This window comes from Dromiciops gliroides, chromosome 6 (assembly GCF_019393635.1).
Source record: "Dromiciops gliroides isolate mDroGli1 chromosome 6, mDroGli1.pri, whole genome shotgun sequence".
Taxonomy (NCBI): domain Eukaryota; kingdom Metazoa; phylum Chordata; class Mammalia; order Microbiotheria; family Microbiotheriidae; genus Dromiciops; species Dromiciops gliroides.
Window position 1 is genome coordinate 12,512,489 of NC_057866.1, and position 20,431 is coordinate 12,532,919.

At 51.1% G+C, this 20,431-nt stretch overlaps 1 protein-coding gene across 4 annotated transcripts in view; it reads left to right on the top strand.

Moving 5' to 3' along the window:
• The window catches only part of AHNAK (AHNAK nucleoprotein), a 38,259-nt gene extending 19,441 nt beyond the window's left edge, over positions 1–18,818 (top strand). For 3 of the 4 annotated variants that reach the window (XM_043970082.1, XM_043970083.1, XM_043970081.1), the window contains 2 exons: positions 674–3,890; positions 5,484–18,818. In XM_043970082.1, coding sequence (XP_043826017.1) covers positions 674–3,890; positions 5,484–17,929 — 15,663 coding nt within the window. In that variant the 3' untranslated portion in view covers positions 17,930–18,818. Of the gene's footprint in view, positions 1–673; positions 3,926–4,126 lie in introns of all 4 variants that reach the window. The other variant, XM_043970084.1, reaches the window with a different exon arrangement.
• The last annotated feature ends 1,613 nt before the right edge of the window (positions 18,819–20,431 follow it).

Sequence of the window (20,431 nt, forward strand, 5' to 3'; positions counted from 1 at the left end):
CATGGATCTGCTGGAGCTTGGGCTCTGGACACAGCCTTTGAGAAGCCAGGGCTGTCTCCCAGCCAGGACTGCGCACGAGAGGAGAAAGGCAGTGGGAGACGTGTGGTTCACATCTGGCGAGCTAGGAAATGAGCAGCCAGCCAGTCCCCCAACAATGTATGGGCATTTTTGCACTCGTCCTGTATATTTAGCTATAAAAATAAAAAGGCAAATGGAGACATGACTCAGCCCATTGTCCAGACTAAGCAGATCTCTCTTGGCATGTGGCCGGGATAGGCACGTTCCTTCCATTCTCATTTAGTTCCCTAAAATATCTCCACTTCTGGCAGCATGGGGTCAGCTGACTGCCAATCAGTGGTAGATACTGGTTAGATCGCACAATGATAGGAGTTTTCTTTTCTCTCAGAAGCCACCTCCTCTCAACATCCTTTCCTTCCTTGGTCCTTTCCCAGTTTGCTCCTATCTTTCCATGTTAGAGTCCCCCCCTGGGCTCCCATTTCTTTACATTAGCACCCTATATCCCCACCTCTGCTCTGTCCCCTATGGATCTCCCCATAGGGCTCCACACTTCTGGAATTCAGGGAACCAGGTTGTTGGCTAGTCACTGGTCGGGACTGTGGCAGACTCGGCCAGACTCAGCTGCAACCTTTGCTGGGGGTGTCTCTTTCTGCAGAGCGGGGATGATGAGGAGTACCAGAGGATCTACACGACGAAAATCAAGCCAAGACTGAAGTCAGAGGATGGGGTAGAAGGTGTCGAGCTTGGGGAGACTCAGAGCCGCACCATCACGGTGACCAGAAAGGTCACGGCCTATACAGTGGATGTGACGGGGCGAGAGGGGGCCAGGGAGATTGATATCAACAGCCCCGAGTTCAAGATCAAGATCCCGAGGCATGAACTGACGGAAATCTCCAAGGTGAATGTGGAGACCGAGCATGGGAAGACCGTGATCCGACTGCCACAGAGCCCTGGGGCAACCATTCAGACCACAGGCTACAGTGTTGGCTTTAGGGCAACTGGACCAGAGCTCCAGGGACTTGGCGCAGGTGGTGCTGGCCACTCCCAGGTCCGGGTCACTTCGCCTGGGATCCAGGTGGAAGGCTTGGGCCTGCAGGTTGAAGGAAAGCCGGAGGTGTCTGTTCATACCAAAGTCCCTACTTCTGTTGCTTTGGGAAGCAAAGGAGGTGTCATCACTGGCTCAGGAATGGAGGCTTCATCTTCAGATGGAGGTGGGCGCCCATCCATAGATAACATAAACATTCCCACCATGAAGTTACCCAAGTTTGGCTTCTCAGCAGCGGGGCCTGAGGTCCAGGGCCCAGAGGCAGGCCTGGGCGTCTGTGCGCCAGGCATCTCTGGGGGACCTGGGGGTGATGGCTCGGGTTTGGCAGTGAGTGGGAATATCCAGGGTCCTAAGCTAGAAGTCACAAGTCCCTCTGTCCACGTTGAGGGAGTCAAAGGAAAACTGAAGGGTCCTACGATCACCAGCCCATCCTTGGAGGGTGACTTCGGCCTGAAAGGTGCCAAGCTCCCGGGAGCTGGAGACCTGGACATCTCTGCAGCCAAAGGACACGTTGGCACCAAAGGCCCTGCTGTGGAATTTGGGGCTCCAGAAATCGATCCTCATGGAGCTGGTGGAAAACTGACAATGCCCCAGATGAAAGTCCCCAAGTTTTCGGTGTCTGGTTCCAAAGGGGGAGAAGCTGCTGTGGATATAAAACTGCCTGAGGGAGAAGTGAACCTTCCCGATGTCACTGGGAACCTCAGTCTGCCAGAGGTGGCCATTAGTGGGCCAGAGGGGAAAGTCAAAGATCCTAAATTCAAGACCCCAGAGATGATCATTCAGAAACCTAAAATATCCATGCAGGATGTAGACCTAAGCCTTAGATCACCCAAGTTGAAAGGGGATATGAAGGTGTCAGGTCCAGGCATACAAGGGGATGTAAAAGGTCCCCAGATAGACGTGAAAGGGCCATCGGTGGACATTAAGGCGCCCAGCCTCGAGGGATCCCTAACCGGGCCCAAGCTTGGCAGCCCAACTGGGAAAATGGGGACATGCAAAATCAGCATGACTGATGTTGATTTGAACATGGGCGGTCCCAAAATAAAGGGTCACCTGGACTCTGCCCTCCCGAAGGTAGAAGGTCAGATCAAAGGCCCTGAGATGGACATCAAAGGCCCCAAAGTGGACATCAGCGCCCCAGATGTGGATGTCCACGGGCCCGAGTGGAACCTCAAGATGCCCAAGATGAAGATGCCCAAGTTCACTGTGCCAGGGATCAAGGGGGAGGTGCCAGAGGTTGACGTGAGCCTGCCCAAGGGAGACCTCAGTGTTTCTGGGCCCAGCATTGACATTGCAGCTCCACGGGTCAATCTTGAAGGCCCAGAGGGAAAAGTAAAAGGGCCCAGCGTTAAGGTGCCAGATGTGAACATCAAGGCCCCAAAGATCTCCATGCCAGATGTAGATCTGCATCTGAAAGGTACAAAAGTGAAGGGAGACTATGATGTTACCATCCCAAAGCTGGAAGGAGATCTTAAAGGCCCCAAAGTGGATGTCAGCGCCCCAGATGTGGACGTCCATGGGCCCGAGTGGAACCTCAAGATGCCCAAGATGAAGATGCCCAAGTTCAGCATGCCAGGGTTCAAAGGAGAGGGCCCAGATGTGGACGTGAGCCTGCCCAAAGCAGACATTGGTATTTCTGGGCCCAAGGTGGAAGTCAGCGCCCCAGATGTGAATGTGGAGGTCCCAGAAGGCAAAGTGAAGGGTCCCAAGTTTAGGATGCCCGAGATGAATATCAAGGCCCCAAAGATTTCCATGCCAGACTTGCATTTGAAGGGCCCCAAGGTGAAGGGAGAATATGATGTGACTCCTCCAAAAGTAGAAGGTGAGGTGAAAGTTCCAGATGTGGAACTGAAAGGGGCCAAAGTGGACATCAATGCCCCAGATGTGGAGCTCCATGGGCCCGAGTGGAACCTCAAGATGCCCAAGGTGAAGATGCCCAAGTTCGGCATGCCAGGCTTCAAGGGCGAGGGCCCCGAGGTGGATGTGAGTCTGCCCAAAGCAGATGTTGACATTTCTGGGCCCAAGGTGGACATTGATGTTCCAGATGTGGACATTGAAGGGCCAGAAGGGAAGTTCAAAGGCCCTAAATTTAAGATGCCTGAGATGAATATTAAGGCCCCAAAGATTTCTATGCCAGATGTGGATTTGCATGTGAAAAGCCCCAAAGTGAAAGGAGAATATGATGTTTCAGTTCCCAAACTGGAGGGGGATCTGAAAGGCCCCAAAGTGGACGTCAGCGCCCCAGATGTGGACGTCCATGGGCCCGAGTGGAACTTGAAGATGCCCAAGATGAAGATGCCCAAGTTCAGCATGCCAGGGTTCAAAGGGGAGGGCCCAGATGTGGATGTGAGTCTGCCCAAAGCAGATGTTGACATTTCTGGGCCCAAGGTGGACATTAATGTTCCAGATGTGGACATTGAAGGGCCAGAAGGGAAACTGAAGGGCCCCAAGTTCAAGATGCCCGACATGCACTTCAAGGCCCCCAAGATCTCCATGCCAGATGTTGACCTGAATCTTAAAGGCCCCAAAGTGAAAGGGGATGTGGATGTGTCTGTGCCTAAGATAGAAGGTGATGTGAAGGTTCCTGATGTGGACATTAAGGGGCCCAAGTTGGACATCAGTGCCCCAGATGTGGACGTCCATGGGCCAGAGTGGAACTTGAAGATGCCCAAGATGAAGATGCCCAAGTTCAGCATGCCAGGGTTCAAAGGGGAGGGCCCAGATGTGGACGTGAGCCTGCCCAAAGCAGATGTTGACATTTCTGGGCCCAAAGTGGACATTGACATTCCAGATGTGGACTTGGAGTGCCCAGATGCCAAAGTGAAGGGCCCCAAGTTCAAGATGCCTGACATGCACTTCAAGGCCCCCAAGATCTCCATGCCAGATGTGGATTTCAACCTGAAGGGCCCCAAACTGAAGGGAGATGTAGATGTGTCTGTGCCCAAATTGGAGGGAGATATCAAGGGTCCCAGTGTGGATGTCGAGGTGCCTGATGTAGACCTGGAATGCCCAGATGCCAAACTGAAGGGCCCCAAGTTCAAGATGCCCGACATGCACTTCAAGGCCCCCAAAATCTCCATGCCAGATGTGGACTTGCATTTGAAAGGCCCCAAAGTGAAGGGAGACGTGGATGTGGATGTGTCTGTGCCCAAGATAGAAGGTGATGTGAAGGTTCCTGATGTGGACATTAAGGGGCCCAAGTTGGACATTAATGCCCCAGATGTGGACGTCCATGGGCCAGAGTGGAACTTGAAGATGCCCAAGATGAAGATGCCCAAGTTCAGCATGCCAGGGTTCAAAGGGGAGGGCCCAGATGTGGACGTGAGCCTGCCCAAGGCAGATGTTGACATTTCTGGGCCCAAGGTGGACATTAATGTTCCAGATGTGGACATTGAAGGGCCAGAAGGGAAACTAAAGGGCCCCAAGTTCAAGATGCCCGACATGCACTTCAAGGCCCCCAAAATCTCCATGCCAGATGTGGACCTGCATTTGAGAGGCCCCAAAGTGAAGGGAGACATGGATGTGGATGTGTCTGTGCCCAAGATGGAAAGTGACATGAAGGTTCCAGATGTAGACCTCAAGGGCCCCAAAGTGGATGTCAGTGCCCCAGATGTGGACGTCCATGGGCCCGAGTGGAACTTGAAGATGCCCAAGATGAAGATGCCCAAGTTCAGCATGCCAGGGTTCAAAGGGGATGTCAGTGCCCCAGATGTGGATGTGAATCTTCCCAAGGCAGATATTGACATTTCCGGGCCTAAGGTGGATATAAATGCTCCAAGCGTGAACATCGAAGGTCCAGATGCAAAATTTAAAAGCCCCAAATTCAAGCTGCCCGAAATGAACCTAAAACCTCAGAAGATCTCTATGCCAGATGTTGGCTTGCATTTGAAAGGTCCCAAGGTGAAGGGAGACTATGATGTCACAGCTCCAAAGATAGAAGGCGAGATGGAAGTGCCAGATGTGGAACTGAAAGGTCCCAAGGTAGACATCGGTGCCCCAGATGTGGACGTCCATGGACCAGACTGGCATCTGAAAATGCCCAAGATGAAGATGCCCAAGTTCAGCATGCCAGGGTTCAAGGGGGAGGGCCCAGATGTGGACGTGAGCCTGCCCAAAGCAGACATCAACATTTCAGGCCCCAAGGTGGACATTGAGGCTCCAGATGTGAATATAGAAGGGCCAGAGGGAAAGATCAAAGGCCCCAAGTTCAAGATGCCCAGCATGAACATCCAAACACACAAAATCACTATGCCTGATGTTGGACTCAATTTGAAATCACCTAAATTAAAGGGTGACCTGGATGTTTCTCTTCCCAAAGTAGAAGGAGACTTGACAGGTCCTAAAGTTGACTTAAAAGCCCCCAAAGTAGATGTGGACATTGGGGATGTTGATCTCGAAGGACCAGAGGGGAAGATCAAAGGCCCCAAGTTCAAGATGCCCGACATGCACTTCAAGGCCCCCAAGATCTCCATGCCAGATGTGGATTTCAACCTGAAGGGCCCCAAACTGAAGGGAGATGTAGATGTGTCTGTGCCCAAGATAGAAGGTGATGTGAAGGTTCCTGATGTGGACATTAAGGGCCCTAAAGTGGACATTAATGCCCCAGATGTGGACGTCCATGGGCCCGAGTGGAACTTGAAGATGCCCAAGATGAAGATGCCCAAGTTCAGCATGCCAGGGTTCAAAGGGGAGGGCCCAGATGTGGACGTGAGCCTGCCCAAGGCAGATGTTGACATCTCTGGGCCCAAAGTGGACATTGACATTCCAGATGTGGACTTGGAGTGCCCAGATGCCAAAGTGAAGGGCCCCAAGTTCAAGATGCCCGACATGCACTTCAAGGCCCCCAAAATCTCCATGCCTGATGTGGACCTGCATTTGAGAGGCCCCAAAGTGAAAGGGGACGTGGACGTGTCTGCTCCACACCTGGAAGGAGATTTGAAAGGTCCTCACGTTAATATCAAGGGTCCCAGTGTGGATGTTGAGGTGCCTGATGTAGATCTGGAATGCCCAGATGCCAAAGTGAAGGGCCCCAAGTTCAAGATGCCCGACATGCACTTCAAGGCCCCCAAGATCTCCATGCCAGATGTGGATTTCAACTTGAAGGGCCCCAAACTGAAGGGAGATGTAGATGTGTCTGTGCCCAAATTGGAGGGAGATATCAAGGGTCCCAGTGTGGATGTTGAGGTGCCTGATGTAGATCTGGAATGCCCAGATGCCAAACTGAAGGGCCCCAAGTTCAAGATGCCCGACATGCACTTCAAGGCCCCCAAAATCTCCATGCCAGATGTGGATTTCAACTTGAAGGGCCCCAAACTGAAGGGAGATGTGGATGTGGATGTGTCTGTGCCCAAGGTAGAAGGTGACATGAAGGTTCCAGATGTGGACATTAAAGGGCCCAAGGTGGACATCAGCGCCCCAGATGTGGACGTCCATGGGCCAGACTGGAACCTCAAAATGCCCAAAGTTAAAATGCCCAAGTTCAGCATGCCAGGGTTCAAAGGGGAGGGCCCAGATGTGGACGTGAGCCTGCCCAAAGCAGATGTTGACATTTCTGGGCCCAAAGTGGACATTGATGTTCCAGATGTGGACATTGAAGGGCCAGAAGGGAAACTGAAGGGGCCCAAGTTCAAGATGCCAAAGCTGAATATCAAAGCTCCCAAAATCTCCATGCCTGATGTGGACCTGCATTTGAGAGGCCCCAAAGTGAAAGGGGACGTGGACGTGTCTGCTCCACACCTGGAAGGAGATTTGAAAGGTCCTCACGTTAATATCAAGGGTCCCAGTATGGATGTCGAGGTGCCTGATGTAGATCTGGAATGCCCAGATGCCAAAGTGAAGGGCCCCAAGTTCAAGATGCCCGACATGCACTTCAAGGCCCCCAAGATCTCCATGCCAGATGTGGATTTCAACTTGAAGGGCCCCAAACTGAAGGGAGATGTAGATGTGTCTGTGCCCAAATTGGAGGGAGATATCAAGGGTCCCAGTGTGGATGTTGAGGTGCCTGATGTAGACCTGGAATGCCCAGATGCCAAAGTGAAGGGCCCCAAATTCAAGATGCCCGATATGCACTTCAAGGCCCCCAAGATCTCCATGCCAGATGTGGACCTGCATTTGAAAGGCCCCAAAGTGAAAGGGGATGTGGATGTGTCTGTGCCTAAGATAGAAGGTGATGTGAAGGTTCCTGATGTGGACATTAAGGGCCCTAAAGTGGACATTAATGCCCCAGATGTGGACGTCCATGGGCCCGAGTGGAACTTGAAGATGCCCAAGATGAAGATGCCCAAGTTCAGCATGCCAGGGTTCAAAGGGGAGGGCCCAGATGTGGACGTGAGCCTGCCCAAGGCAGATGTTGACATCTCTGGGCCCAAAGTGGACATTGACATTCCAGATGTGGACTTGGAGTGCCCAGATGCCAAAGTGAAGGGCCCCAAGTTCAAGATGCCCGACATGCACTTCAAGGCCCCCAAGATCTCCATGCCAGATGTGGATTTCAACCTGAAGGGCCCCAAACTGAAGGGAGATGTAGATGTGTCTGTGCCCAAATTGGAGGGAGATATCAAGGGTCCCAGTGTGGATGTCGAGGTGCCTGATGTAGATCTGGAATGCCCAGATGCCAAACTGAAGGGCCCCAAGTTCAAGATGCCCGACATGCACTTTAAGGCCCCCAAAATCTCCATGCCAGATGTGGACTTGCATTTGAAAGGCCCCAAAGTGAAGGGAGACGTGGATGTGGATGTGTCTGTGCCCAAGATAGAAGGTGATGTGAAGGTTCCTGATGTGGACATTAAGGGGCCCAAGTTGGACATTAATGCCCCAGATGTGGACGTCCATGGGCCAGAGTGGAACTTGAAGATGCCCAAGATGAAGATGCCCAAGTTCAGCATGCCAGGGTTCAAAGGGGAGGGCCCAGATGTGGATGTGAGTCTGCCCAAGGCAGACATTGACATTTCAGGCCCCAAGGTGGACATTGAGGCTCCAGATGTGAATATTGAGGGCCCCGAGGGAAAGATCAAAGGCCCCAAGTTCAAGATGCCTGAGATGAACATCAAGGCCCCCAAGATCTCCATGCCTGATTTTGACTTGCATCTGAAAGGCCCCAAATTGAAAGGGGATGTGGATGTGTCTGTGCCCAAGATAGAAGGTGAGGTCAAGGTTCCTGATGTGGAAATTAAGGGGCCCAAGGTGGATTTCAGTGCCCCAGATGTGGACGTCCATGGGCCAGAGTGGAACTTGAAGATGCCCAAGATGAAGATGCCCAAGTTCAGCATGCCAGGGTTCAAAGGGGAGGGCCCAGATGTGGATGTGAGTCTGCCCAAAGCAGATGTTGACATTTCTGGGCCCAAGGTGGACATTAATGTTCCAGATGTGGACATTGAAGGGCCGGAAGGGAAACTGAAGGGCCCCAAGTTCAAGATGCCTGACATGCACTTCAAGGCTCCAAAGGTCTCCATGCCTGACATTGATTTACACTTGAAAGCACCTAAATTGAAGGGAGATGTTGATGTATCTCTGCCAAAGGTAGAAGGAAATTTGAAAGGACCAGAGTTAGATATCAAAGGCCCTAAATTGGATGTAGAAGCACCCGATGTTGATATCCATGGGCCAGAAGGAAAATTAAAGATGCCTAAATTAAAGATGCCAAAATTTAGCATGCCTGGCTTCAAAGGGGAGGGCCCAGATGTGGATGTGAGTCTGCCCAAAGCAGATGTTGACATTTCAGGGCCCAAGGTGGACGTTGATGTTCCACAGGTGAGCGTTGAGGCCCCTGAGGGAAAGATCAAAGGTCCCAAGTTCAAAATGCCGGACATGCACATTAAAGCTCCGAAGATTTCTATGCCTGATGTGGACCTTAATCTGAAAGGCCCCAAACTAAAAGGAGATGTGGATATCTCTGGGCCAAAGCTGGAAGGGGATCTGAAAGGCCCTGAGCTTGACATCAAAGGCCCCAAAGTAGACATCAATGCCCCAGATGTGGACGTCCATGGGCCAGATTGGAACTTGAAGATGCCCAAGGTGAAGATGCCCAAGTTCAGCATGCCAGGGTTCAAAGGGGAAGGCCCAGAGGTGGATGTGAGTCTCCCAAAGGCAGATGTTGAGATTTCAGGCCCCAAAGTAGACATTGAGGCTCCAGACGTGAATATTGAAGGGCCTGAAGGGAAGTGGAAAAGTCCCAAGTTTAAGATGCCTGATATACATTTTAAAACCCCAAAGATATCAATGCCAGAAATTGATCTTAATCTGAAGGGACCCAAAGTAAAAGGAGATGTAGATGTTTCAGTCCCTAAATTGGAAGGGGACATCAAAGGTCCTGAGCTTGACATTAAGGGCCCCAAAGTGGATGTCAGTGCCCCAGATGTGGACGTCCATGGGCCAGATTGGAACCTGAAGATGCCCAAGGTGAAGATGCCCAAGTTCAGCATGCCAGGGTTCAAAGGAGAAGGCCCAGAGGTGGATGTGAACTTGCCCAAGGCAGACATTGACATATCTGGTCCCAAGGTGGACATTGAGGCTCCAGATATGAATATTGAGGGCCCAGAGGGGAAGATCAAAGGCCCCAAGTTCAAGATGCCTGAGATGAACATCAAGGCCCCCAAGATCTCCATGCCAGACTTTGACTTGCATCTGAAAGGCCCCAAGGTGAAGGGGGATGTGGATGTGTCTGTGCCCAAGGTAGAGGGGGATCTGAAAGGCCCCGAACTTGACATCAAGGGCCCCAAAGTGGACATTGATGTTCCTGATGTGGACCTTGAGGGCCCAGATGCCAAACTGAAGGGCCCCAAGTTCAAGATGCCAGACATGCACTTCAAGACTCCCAAGATCTCCATGCCAGACTTTGACTTGAACCTGAAAGGCCCCAAGGTGAAGGGGGATGTCGATGTCTCCCTTCCCAAGGTAGAGGGGGATCTGAAAGGCCCTGAGCTTGACATCAAGGGCCCCAAAGTGGATGTCAGTGCCCCAGATGTGGACGTCCATGGGCCAGATTGGAACCTGAAGATGCCCAAGGTGAAGATGCCCAAGTTCAGCATGCCAGGGTTCAAAGGGGAGGGCCCAGAGGTGGATGTCAGTCTTCCCAAAGCAGATGTTGACATTTCAGGCCCCAAAGTAGATATTGATACTCCTGACATTAATATTGAGGGCCCAGAAGGGAAGATCAAAGGCCCCAAGTTCAAGATGCCTGAGATGAACATCAAGGCTCCCAAGATCTCCATGCCTGATTTTGACTTGAACCTGAAAGGCCCCAAAGTCAAAGGGGATGTGGATGTGTCTGTGCCCAAGATAGAAGGTGAGGTGGAGGTTCCAGATGTGAACATCAAGGGCCCCAAAGTAGATATAAATGCCCCAGATGTGGACGTCCATGGCCCAGATTGGAATCTGAAAATGCCCAAGATGAAGATGCCCAAGTTCAACATGCCAGGGTTCAAGGGAGAGGGACCAGATGTTGATGTGAGCTTACCTAAGGCCGACATTGACATTTCTGGACCCAAGGTGGACATCGAGACGCCCGACATTAACATTGAAGGTCCAGATGCAAAAGTGAAAGGCCCCAAATTTAAAATGCCGGAGATGAATATCAAGGCTCCCAAGATCTCAATGCCAGACTTGGACCTCAATCTTAAAGGTCCTAAAATAAAAGGTGATATGGATGTCAACCTTCCCAAGGTAGAGGGTGATTTGAAGGGGCCATCTCTTGACATTAAAGGCCCCAAGCTGGACATTGATGCCCCAGATATTGACATCCATGGAAAAGGCCCCAAACTCAAGATGCCTGACATGCATGTCAACATGCCCAAGATTTCCATGCCAGAGATCGACCTGAATTTGAAAGGCCCCAAAATCAAGGGAGATGTTGATGTCTCTGCACCCAAATTAGAAGGTGACATCAAAGGTCCCAAAGTGGACATAAAGGGCCCAGAGGTTGACATTGCAGCTCCTAAAATTAACATTGAGGGGAAATCTAAGAAATCCCGCTTTAAGCTTCCCAAGTTTCACTTCTCAGGCCCCAAAGTCCAAACCCCAGAGGTGGACATTTCGGGTCCCAAAGTGGATATAAACGCCCCTGATGTGGAGGTGCAGGGCAAAGCAAAAGGCCCAAAGTTCAAAATGCCCTTTCTGAGCATTTCTTCACCCAAGGTCTCTATGCCAGATGTTGAGTTAAACCTAAAAAGTCCCAAAGTGAAGGGAGATCTAGATGTTGCAGTCCCAACCTTGGAAGGTGATTTGAAAGGTCCTCAAGCAGATCTTAAGGGACCAGAAGTTCATCTTGAAGCACCTGATGTGGACGTCCACGGCCCAGACTTTAATGTGAAGATGCCCAAGATGAAGATGCCCAAGTTCAGCATGCCAGGGTTCAAGGGAGAAGGCCCAGAGGTGGATGTGAACCTGCCCAAGGCAGACATTGACATATCTGGTCCCAAGGTGGACATTGAGGCCCCTGATGTGAATATTGAAGGGCCAGAGGGGAAGATCAAAGGCCCCAAGTTCAAGATGCCTGAGATGAACATCAAGGCTCCCAAGATCTCCATGCCAGACTTTGACTTGAACCTGAAAGGCCCCAAGGTGAAGGGGGATGTCGATGTCTCCCTTCCCAAGGTAGAGGGGGATCTGAAAGGCCCCGAGCTTGACATCAAGGGCCCCAAAATGGATGTCAGTGCCCCAGATGTGGACGTCCATGGGCCAGACTGGAACCTGAAGATGCCCAAGGTGAAGATGCCCAAGTTCAGCATGCCAGGGTTCAAAGGAGAAGGCCCAGAGGTGGATGTGAACCTGCCCAAGGCAGACATTGACATTTCAGGCCCCAAGGTGGACATTGAGGCTCCAGATGTGAATATTGAGGGCCCAGAGGGAAAGATCAAAGGCCCCAAGTTCAAGATGCCTGAGATGAACATCAAGGCTCCCAAGATCTCCATGCCAGACTTTGACTTGAACCTGAAAGGCCCCAAGGTGAAGGGGGATGTCGATGTCTCCCTTCCCAAGGTAGAGGGGGATCTGAAAGGCCCTGAACTTGACATCAAGGGCCCCAAAGTGGATGTCAGTGCCCCAGATGTGGACGTCCATGGGCCAGACTGGAACCTGAAGATGCCCAAGGTGAAGATGCCCAAGTTCAGCATGCCAGGGTTCAAAGGAGAGGGCCCAGAGGTGGATGTGAACCTGCCCAAGGCAGACATTGACATTTCAGGCCCCAAGGTGGACATTGAGGCTCCAGATGTGAATATTGAAGGGCCAGAGGGAAAGATCAAAGGCCCCAAATTCAAGATGCCTGAGATGAACATCAAGGCCCCCAAGATCTCCATGCCAGACTTTGACTTGCATCTGAAAGGCCCCAAGGTGAAGGGGGATGTGGATGTGTCTGTGCCCAAGGTGGAGGGGGATCTGAAAGGCCCCGAGCTTGACATCAAGGGCCCCAAAGTGGACATTGATGTTCCCGATGTGGACCTTGAGGGCCCAGATGCCAAACTGAAGGGCCCCAAGTTCAAGATGCCAGACATGCACTTCAAGACTCCCAAGATCTCCATGCCAGACTTTGACTTGAACCTGAAAGGCCCCAAGGTGAAGGGGGATGTCGATGTCTCCCTTCCCAAGGTAGAGGGGGATCTGAAAGGCCCTGAGCTTGATATCAAGGGCCCCAAAGTGGATGTCAGTGCCCCAGATGTGGACGTCCATGGGCCAGACTGGAACCTGAAGATGCCCAAGGTGAAGATGCCCAAGTTCAGCATGCCAGGGTTCAAAGGAGAGGGCCCAGAGGTGGATGTGAACCTGCCCAAGGCAGACATTGACATTTCAGGCCCCAAGGTGGACATTGAGGCTCCAGATGTGAATATTGAAGGGCCAGAAGGAAAGATCAAAGGCCCCAAATTCAAGATGCCTGAGATGAACATCAAGGCCCCCAAGATCTCCATGCCAGACTTTGACTTGCATCTGAAAGGCCCCAAGGTGAAGGGGGATGTGGATGTGTCTGTGCCCAAGGTGGAGGGGGATCTGAAAGGCCCTGAGCTTGACATCAAGGGCCCCAAAGTGGACATTGATGTTCCCGATGTGGACCTTGAGGGCCCAGATGCCAAACTGAAGGGCCCCAAGTTCAAGATGCCAGACATGCACTTCAAGACTCCCAAGATCTCCATGCCAGACTTTGACTTGAACCTGAAAGGCCCCAAGGTGAAGGGGGATGTCGATGTTTCCCTTCCCAAGGTAGAGGGGGATCTGAAAGGCCCTGAACTTGACATCAAGGGCCCCAAAGTGGATGTCAGTGCCCCAGATGTGGACGTCCATGGGCCAGACTGGAACCTGAAGATGCCCAAGGTGAAGATGCCCAAGTTCAGCATGCCAGGGTTCAAAGGAGAAGGCCCAGAGGTGGATGTCAGTCTTCCCAAAGCAGATGTTGACATTTCAGGCCCCAAAGTAGATATTGATACTCCTGACATTAATATTGAGGGTCCAGAAGGGAAGATCAAAGGCCCCAAGTTCAAGATGCCTGAGATGAACATCAAGGCTCCCAAGATCTCCATGCCTGATTTTGACTTGAACCTGAAAGGCCCCAAGGTGAAGGGGGATGTCGATGTCTCCCTTCCCAAGGTGGAGGGAGACTTCAAAGGGCCCCAGATGGACATCAAAGGTCCTGAGCTGGACATTGAGGGTCCTGAGGGAAAACTGAAAGGCCCTAAATTCCACATGCCTGATGTGCATTTTAAGACCCCCCAGATTTCCATGAGTGAAATTGACTTGAACCTGAAAGGCCCCAAGATAAAGGGAGATATTGATGTGTCTCTTCCCAAGGTGGAGGGAGACTTCAAAGGTCCCCAAGTGGATATCAAAGGGCCCAAATTGGATATAGATACACCTGACATTGACATTCATGGCCCAGAAGGAAAGCTGAAGGGCCCCAAGTTCAAAATGCCCGACCTGCATCTCAAGGCACCCAAAATCTCAATGCCAGATGTGGATCTGAACCTGAAAGGCCCCAAGGTGAAGGGGGATGTCGATGTCTCCCTTCCCAAGGTAGAAGGGGATCTGAAAGGCCCCGAGCTTGACATCAAGGGCCCCAAAGTGGATGTCAGTGCCCCAGATGTGGACGTCCATGGGCCAGACTGGAACCTGAAGATGCCCAAGGTGAAGATGCCCAAGTTCAGCATGCCAGGGTTCAAAGGAGAAGGCCCAGAGGTGGATGTGAACCTGCCCAAGGCAGACATTGACATATCTGGTCCCAAGGTGGACATTGAGGCTCCAGATGTGAATATTGAAGGGCCAGAGGGGAAGATCAAAGGCCCCAAGTTCAAGATGCCTGAGATGAACATCAAGGCTCCCAAGATCTCCATGCCAGACTTTGACTTGAACCTGAAAGGCCCCAAAGTGAAGGGAGATGTGGATGTGTCTGTGCCCAAGGTGGAGGGGGATCTGAAAGGCCCCGAGCTTGACATCAAGGGCCCCAAAGTGGATGTCAGTGCCCCAGATGTGGACGTACATGGGCCAGACTGGAACCTGAAGATGCCCAAGGTGAAGATGCCCAAGTTCAGCATGCCAGGGTTCAAAGGAGAGGGCCCAGAGGTGGATGTGAACCTGCCCAAGGCAGACATTGACATATCTGGCCCCAAGGTGGACATTGAGGCTCCAGATCTGAATATTGAGGGCCCAGAGGGGAAGATCAAAGGCCCCAAGTTCAAGATGCCTGAGATGAACATCAAGGCTCCCAAGATCTCCATGCCTGATGTTGACTTGAATTTGAAAGGGCCCAAATTAAAGGGAGATTTTGATGTGTCTGTCCCTAAGGTTGAAGGTAATCTGAAGGGTCCTGACATTGACTTTCAGGGTCCCAATTTGGATCTCCATGGCCCTGATGCCAAATTAAGTGGCCCGAACTTGAAAATGCCATCACTTGATATATCTGGCCCGAAAGTGTCTGCTCCTGATGTGGACTTACATCTCAAGTCCCCCAAGTTTGGCATATCTGGTCCCAAGATAGAAGGTGGAGAACTAGACCTGAAAGGGCCCAAGGTGGACTTAGAAGCACCAAGTTTGGATATTGAGAGCCCGGATCTGAACATCGAGGGTCCAGATGTTAAAATTCCAAAATTTAAGAAACCTAAATTTGGCTTTGGGGCTAAAGGGCCAAAGGCTGACATCAAGTCTCCTTCATTAGATGTCACCGTTCCAGAAACAGGGCTGAATGTTGAGTCTCCAGATGTCAGTGGGAAGGGCAAGAAAATGAAGTTTAAAATGCCTAAGATCCATATGAGTGGCCCGAAAATCAAGGCTAAAAAACAAGGATTTGATCTGAATGCCCCTGAGGGTGAAATCGATGCCAGTCTCAAAACCCCAGACTTGGACGTCAATGTGGCAGCTCCAGATGCTTCTCTTAAGGTCGATGTGAAATCTCCCAAAACTAAGAAACCGATGTTTGGGAAAATGTACTTTCCTGATGTAGAATTTGATATCAAATCTCCCAAATTCAAAGCAGAGGCACCACTTCCCAGCCCCAAAATGGAAGGGGAGATCCACACACCTGGGTTGGAAATCTCTCCGGGAATCAAAGCCGGCCTCAGTGGGAGCCTGCCTAGTGCCAACGTGGAAGGGCCTGACATTCATCTGAAGACACCAAAGTTCAAGGGGCCAGGTGGGAGCCTGGATTTCTCAGGGCCGAAGATAGAGGGAGATCTGAAACTGCCCAGTGTCCAAGCCAACCTGGATGCCTCTGATATCAACATTGAAGTTCCTGATGCCAAAATTAAAGCTCCCTCCTTTGGCATCTCATCTCCTCAAGTGTCTATCCCTGATGTGAATGTCAACTTGAAAGGACCAAAGATAAAGGGTGATGTCCCCAAAGTGGAATTGGAAGGACCAGATGTTGATCTGAAGGGTCCAGATGCAAAAATCCAGTTTCCTAAGTTTTCCTTGCCCAAGATTGGAGTACCTGGTCTGAAGGTGGAGGGTGGGGGAGCTGATTTTCATGGCCAGCTCCCCTCTCTTGAAGGAGGTGTAAGTGCCCCTAACCTCAAGTTTGAAGGGCCTGATGTGACCCTAAGAGGACCCCAAGGGGACCTGCCTTCTGTGAACCTCTCTGGGCCAGATCTTGACTTGAATTTGAAAGGACCAAAGCTGAAGGGAGATCTGAATGTTTCCGGAGGTGTCGTGGGTCCCAAGGTTAGTGTGGATACCCCAGGCCTTGACCTCAAAGGAGCTGGTGGGAAATTGAAGATGGAAGGTGGTGGCAGATTTTCTACAGAGGGAGGAGTGAAAGTGCCTGGTGTCGACATCAATTTAGGCACTCCAAAATTGAACGTCGGTGTGCCCGATGTGAATCTGAAGGGACCAAAGCTGAAGGGAGACTTGGATATAGCTGGTGACATCAAGTGTCCCAAAGTGTCAGTGGATGCCCCTGATGTCAGTTTGGAGGCACCTGGAGGGGCTATTAAACTCCCCCAAATGAAGCTGCCCCATTTTGGCATCTCCTCTCAGGGGTCTAACTTGGACGTTAATGTCACAGGGCCAGAGCTGAAGGGGCCTGGGATGGATGTTCACCTTAGAGGTGCGGACTTGAAAGGGCCCCAAATTTCTGGCCCCCAAATCTCATCTGATGTGGACTTTAATTTGCAAGGACCAAAAATAAAAGGGGGCTTTGGTGGCAGTGGTGACATCAAAGGTCCTGCTGTTGGAGTGGGAGTCGGGGGCATCAGTGTCAAAGGCTTGGAAGGCAATCTCCAGATGCCTGATGTCAAGTTGCCCAGATGTGAAGCGGAGCTGCCAGATGTGAATGTCAAACTCCCAAGCGGGAAGTTTTCAGGTTCAGGCATTGGTCTTCATGGGGCAGCTCCTGATGTGAGCATCCAGGGACCTGCATTCAATCTCTCATCACCTGAGATCTCAGCATCAGACTTGGGGGGGATCGGTTTGAAGGGACCGAAAATCCAAGGCGGTGTGGATATTTCTGGAGGGGTCAAAGCTCCAGACCTCAGCATGGGGGGTGGACAGGTGAATATAAAGGGTGTGGGTGGGGAATGGAAAGACCCACAGGTCTCTTCTGCCCTTGACCTCCATGTACCAAAGCTGACAGGTGGGATCCATGTTTCAGGACCAAAGGTAGAAGGAGGCATTAAGGGAGGCCAGGTGGGGCTTCAGGGTCCTGGGGTGGCTGTGTCTGGCCCCCAAGTTCACTTGGAAAGTGGCTCTGGAAAAGTAACATTTCCCAAGATGAAGATCCCCAAGTTCACCTACTCAGGACGGGAGCTGGTGGGCAGAGAAGTGGGGGTGGACGTGAACTTCCCTAAAGTGGAAGGCAGCATCCAAGCTGGAGCTGGGGAAGGGGAATGGGAGGAAGCAGACGTCAAACTCAAAAAGTCCAAAATCAAGATGCCCAAATTTACCTTTTCCAAACCCAAAGGCAAGGGGAGCGCCACAAGTTCCCCAGAGGTGTCTATCTCAGGCTCCAAAGGCGACCTCAAAAGCTCTAAGGCCAGCTTGGGCTCCTTAGATGGGGAGGTCGAGGCAGAGGCATCCTCCCCCAAAGGCAAATTCTCGTTCTTTAAGAGCAAAAAGCCTCGTCACAGGTCCAGCTCGTTCAGTGACGAGAGGGAGCATTCTGCCCCAGTCACCCCGACGGGCACACTAGAGTTTGGAAGTGGCGAAGTGTCCATCGAGGGGGGAAAGGGCAAAGGGAAACATGGCAAGCTGAAGTTCGGCACCTTTGGTGGCCTGGGGTCAAAGAGTAAAGGTCACTATGAAGTCACTGGGAGTGATGAAGAAATGGGGAAGCTCCAGGGAAGTGGGGTGTCTCTGGCCTCCAAGAAGTCCAGGCTGTCTTCGTCATCCAGTAATGACAGTGGGGGGAAGGTGGGTGTCCAGTTGCCAGAGGTGGAGTTGACTGTTTCCAAAAAGTAAGAGGAGAAGCCCTTTGTATGTGTTCACGTGTATATATATAAATGTATATTTACCATAGGTAGGCTTCTGTGTGTTTGTATATAAACTTCCAAAGATTGACTCAAGGTCAAAATCAGCAAGGCCAACGGAGGGCTGGTGGGCACTTGGCCTGACCCAAGGCTGGGCTTGAGTCTGGGGCTGTGGTAATAACAACAAAAGTAGATGATTTTTCCCCCCAGTCCAGCCTATTTACAAAGTAAGCAGTATTTGCTTTCCCAAGACTTCAGTTTGCTCATTAAATGCTGAGAGCATCTGTTTACTAAGCAAGCCTTGTGTTTATTACTTTCATTTTTACAGAATCTTTTCAGTGTTGGGGTCATAGAAATCTGACGTCCATTTGAATACCTTTTTTGGGGGGGTAGGCTTTTGTTTGCAAGGGTTAGGAGGGTGGGATGGAGTAGGGGGTGGGATAGGGTGGGACAAGACTTCCATTTTGGCTTCCAAGAATGGGTAATATTCCCAAATCGTCTTATCAGACATACATCAGGATGGTAGAGAGAAGTCTTTCCCAGGAAAATGATTTTTTTTTTTGGTGGTGGGGTGGGGCTGGTGCCCTTTTAGCACAACAGTTCTCCCCACCCCAGCTGGTAATTCTGACCAGTTTTGGGTGCTCCTGGTAAGAGGGGGTTAGACTGCTTCTCGCTTATTAGTGACTGACCCGCTTAACTGGGGTTTACATACTTTGTCCTGTATGAGATGTTTTTACCAGTGACTGCCATTTTCTGATATTTGCCATGAATGCTTCTTAACAAATGGTATCTGATTAAGAATCCAGCACTTTAATGCCAAATTAATTCCGAATGTAAGAAAATTCATGCTGTAAAATGCAAATAAAGCCGCTAACAAGTAATCTGGATGCCCTGTGTCTCTGGATTCCATCTTGAGCTGGAGGGAGGGGAAGCAGCGAAACCCCTGAGGTGGGAACTGTCCACCTTCTCACCCCAAAGTCTCTCTGCCTGGTGGCCTGGCCCAGCTCCTGTTTGTGCCCAAAGACCCTGATTTCTGGAGCAAATTAACCACCAAGTCAGGGAGCGTGGCCACATAGGCGTAAAGTGGCAGAATTGGTATCGAAGCATCTACGCATCCCCAGGGAAGGTGGGGCGCCGAACTGTCCTGATTTCGAGTCCTTGGGCAGTTCTCTTCCTTCAGGGTTCTTTCAGGAACAACAGTTTCATGATATTGATAAAATGCTTTGGAAAATAAAGGTTGTAGGCTCTTAGAGTTAGGAGGGGCTTTAGAAGACCCTACTTATTTCCCGGATGAGGAAACTGAGTCTCAGAGAGGGCAAACCCCCTTGTCTAAGCTCACATAGTGTAGCTCAGGTTGCTTAAGGTCTCATATAGGGTCGTGGACCAATCAGAGGGAGGGTTTGGGGAGGGGGTTACGAAAAGTTAAGAGATTCGTAGCCACCCACAATGTCAGAATTTTCGGCAGGGGCGGGCAGCGTCTCTTCAGGCAGAGCTGTAACTAGTGGTTTGGCAGCCTGTTGATGAAGGGATGGAGTGAGGGGAGACCATGGTAGCACACCTCCCCGTTTGTCACCAGGACACCTCTAGGCCTCTGCCAGCAAGTTTGTCATAGGGACCAGATGGGCACGCCCAAGCAAACTAGCTGCTAAGCTTGGTTGTTCGTCCACTGCTGATTGTCTTCGAGGGCTGGTTATGTTTTCTCAATTGAGGTGCCCTGTGGGCAGTGCCTTACTTGTACTCTGCTCATGGACTTTAGTAGTGTGACTAGAACATGGGCTGGCCAATGACTGGCTGGCCCCACCACTTCATTATACATGTGGGGAAACTGAGGTGCCATAAAATCAGTCTCAAAGCTGGAAGGAATCTTAAATTGTATATCATGGAATATCTAATCTGGGAGGGACCTTAGAGCACAGAATGTCAGAGGTGGGAGGACCTTAGAACATTAGAACACAGAATACCAGAGTTGGAAGGGACCTTAGAACATGGAATGTCAGAACTGGGAGGGACCTTACAGATTAATCAACCCCCTTAGGAACTGTGTGGAAGCTGAGAGGAGAGAGGGATCCTAGGGTTCTCTTTGCATTTGTGGTCAAGGGATGAGGATATGAAGCAGCCGGATGGGCGTGGCGGTGGGTGGACTAAGGCTAGAAGTCATCAGGATTGACAGGAAGAAGAAAAGACTGTCCCAGCCAAGTGGCTTTTTGACTCTCAGATTCCTCAGAGTGGGAGCAGCTCTGGAGTTTCTTGTGCCTTGGTGATTAATAAAGGCTTTCCTTCACTTGGGGGCCAAGGCTCACAGCCCTCTCTGTGTCACTGCTGGATAACATTTCCCCTAGGACCATCATGGATTTAAATTTGGGCAGGACTTTGGTCATCATCTGGTCTAACTCTTTCATTTTAAAGATGGGCAAACTGAGGCCCAGAAAGGGACCCTGGCATCATCATTTAGAGTTGGAAAGGCCCTTGGAAGCTGCCTGAGGATGAAACTGAG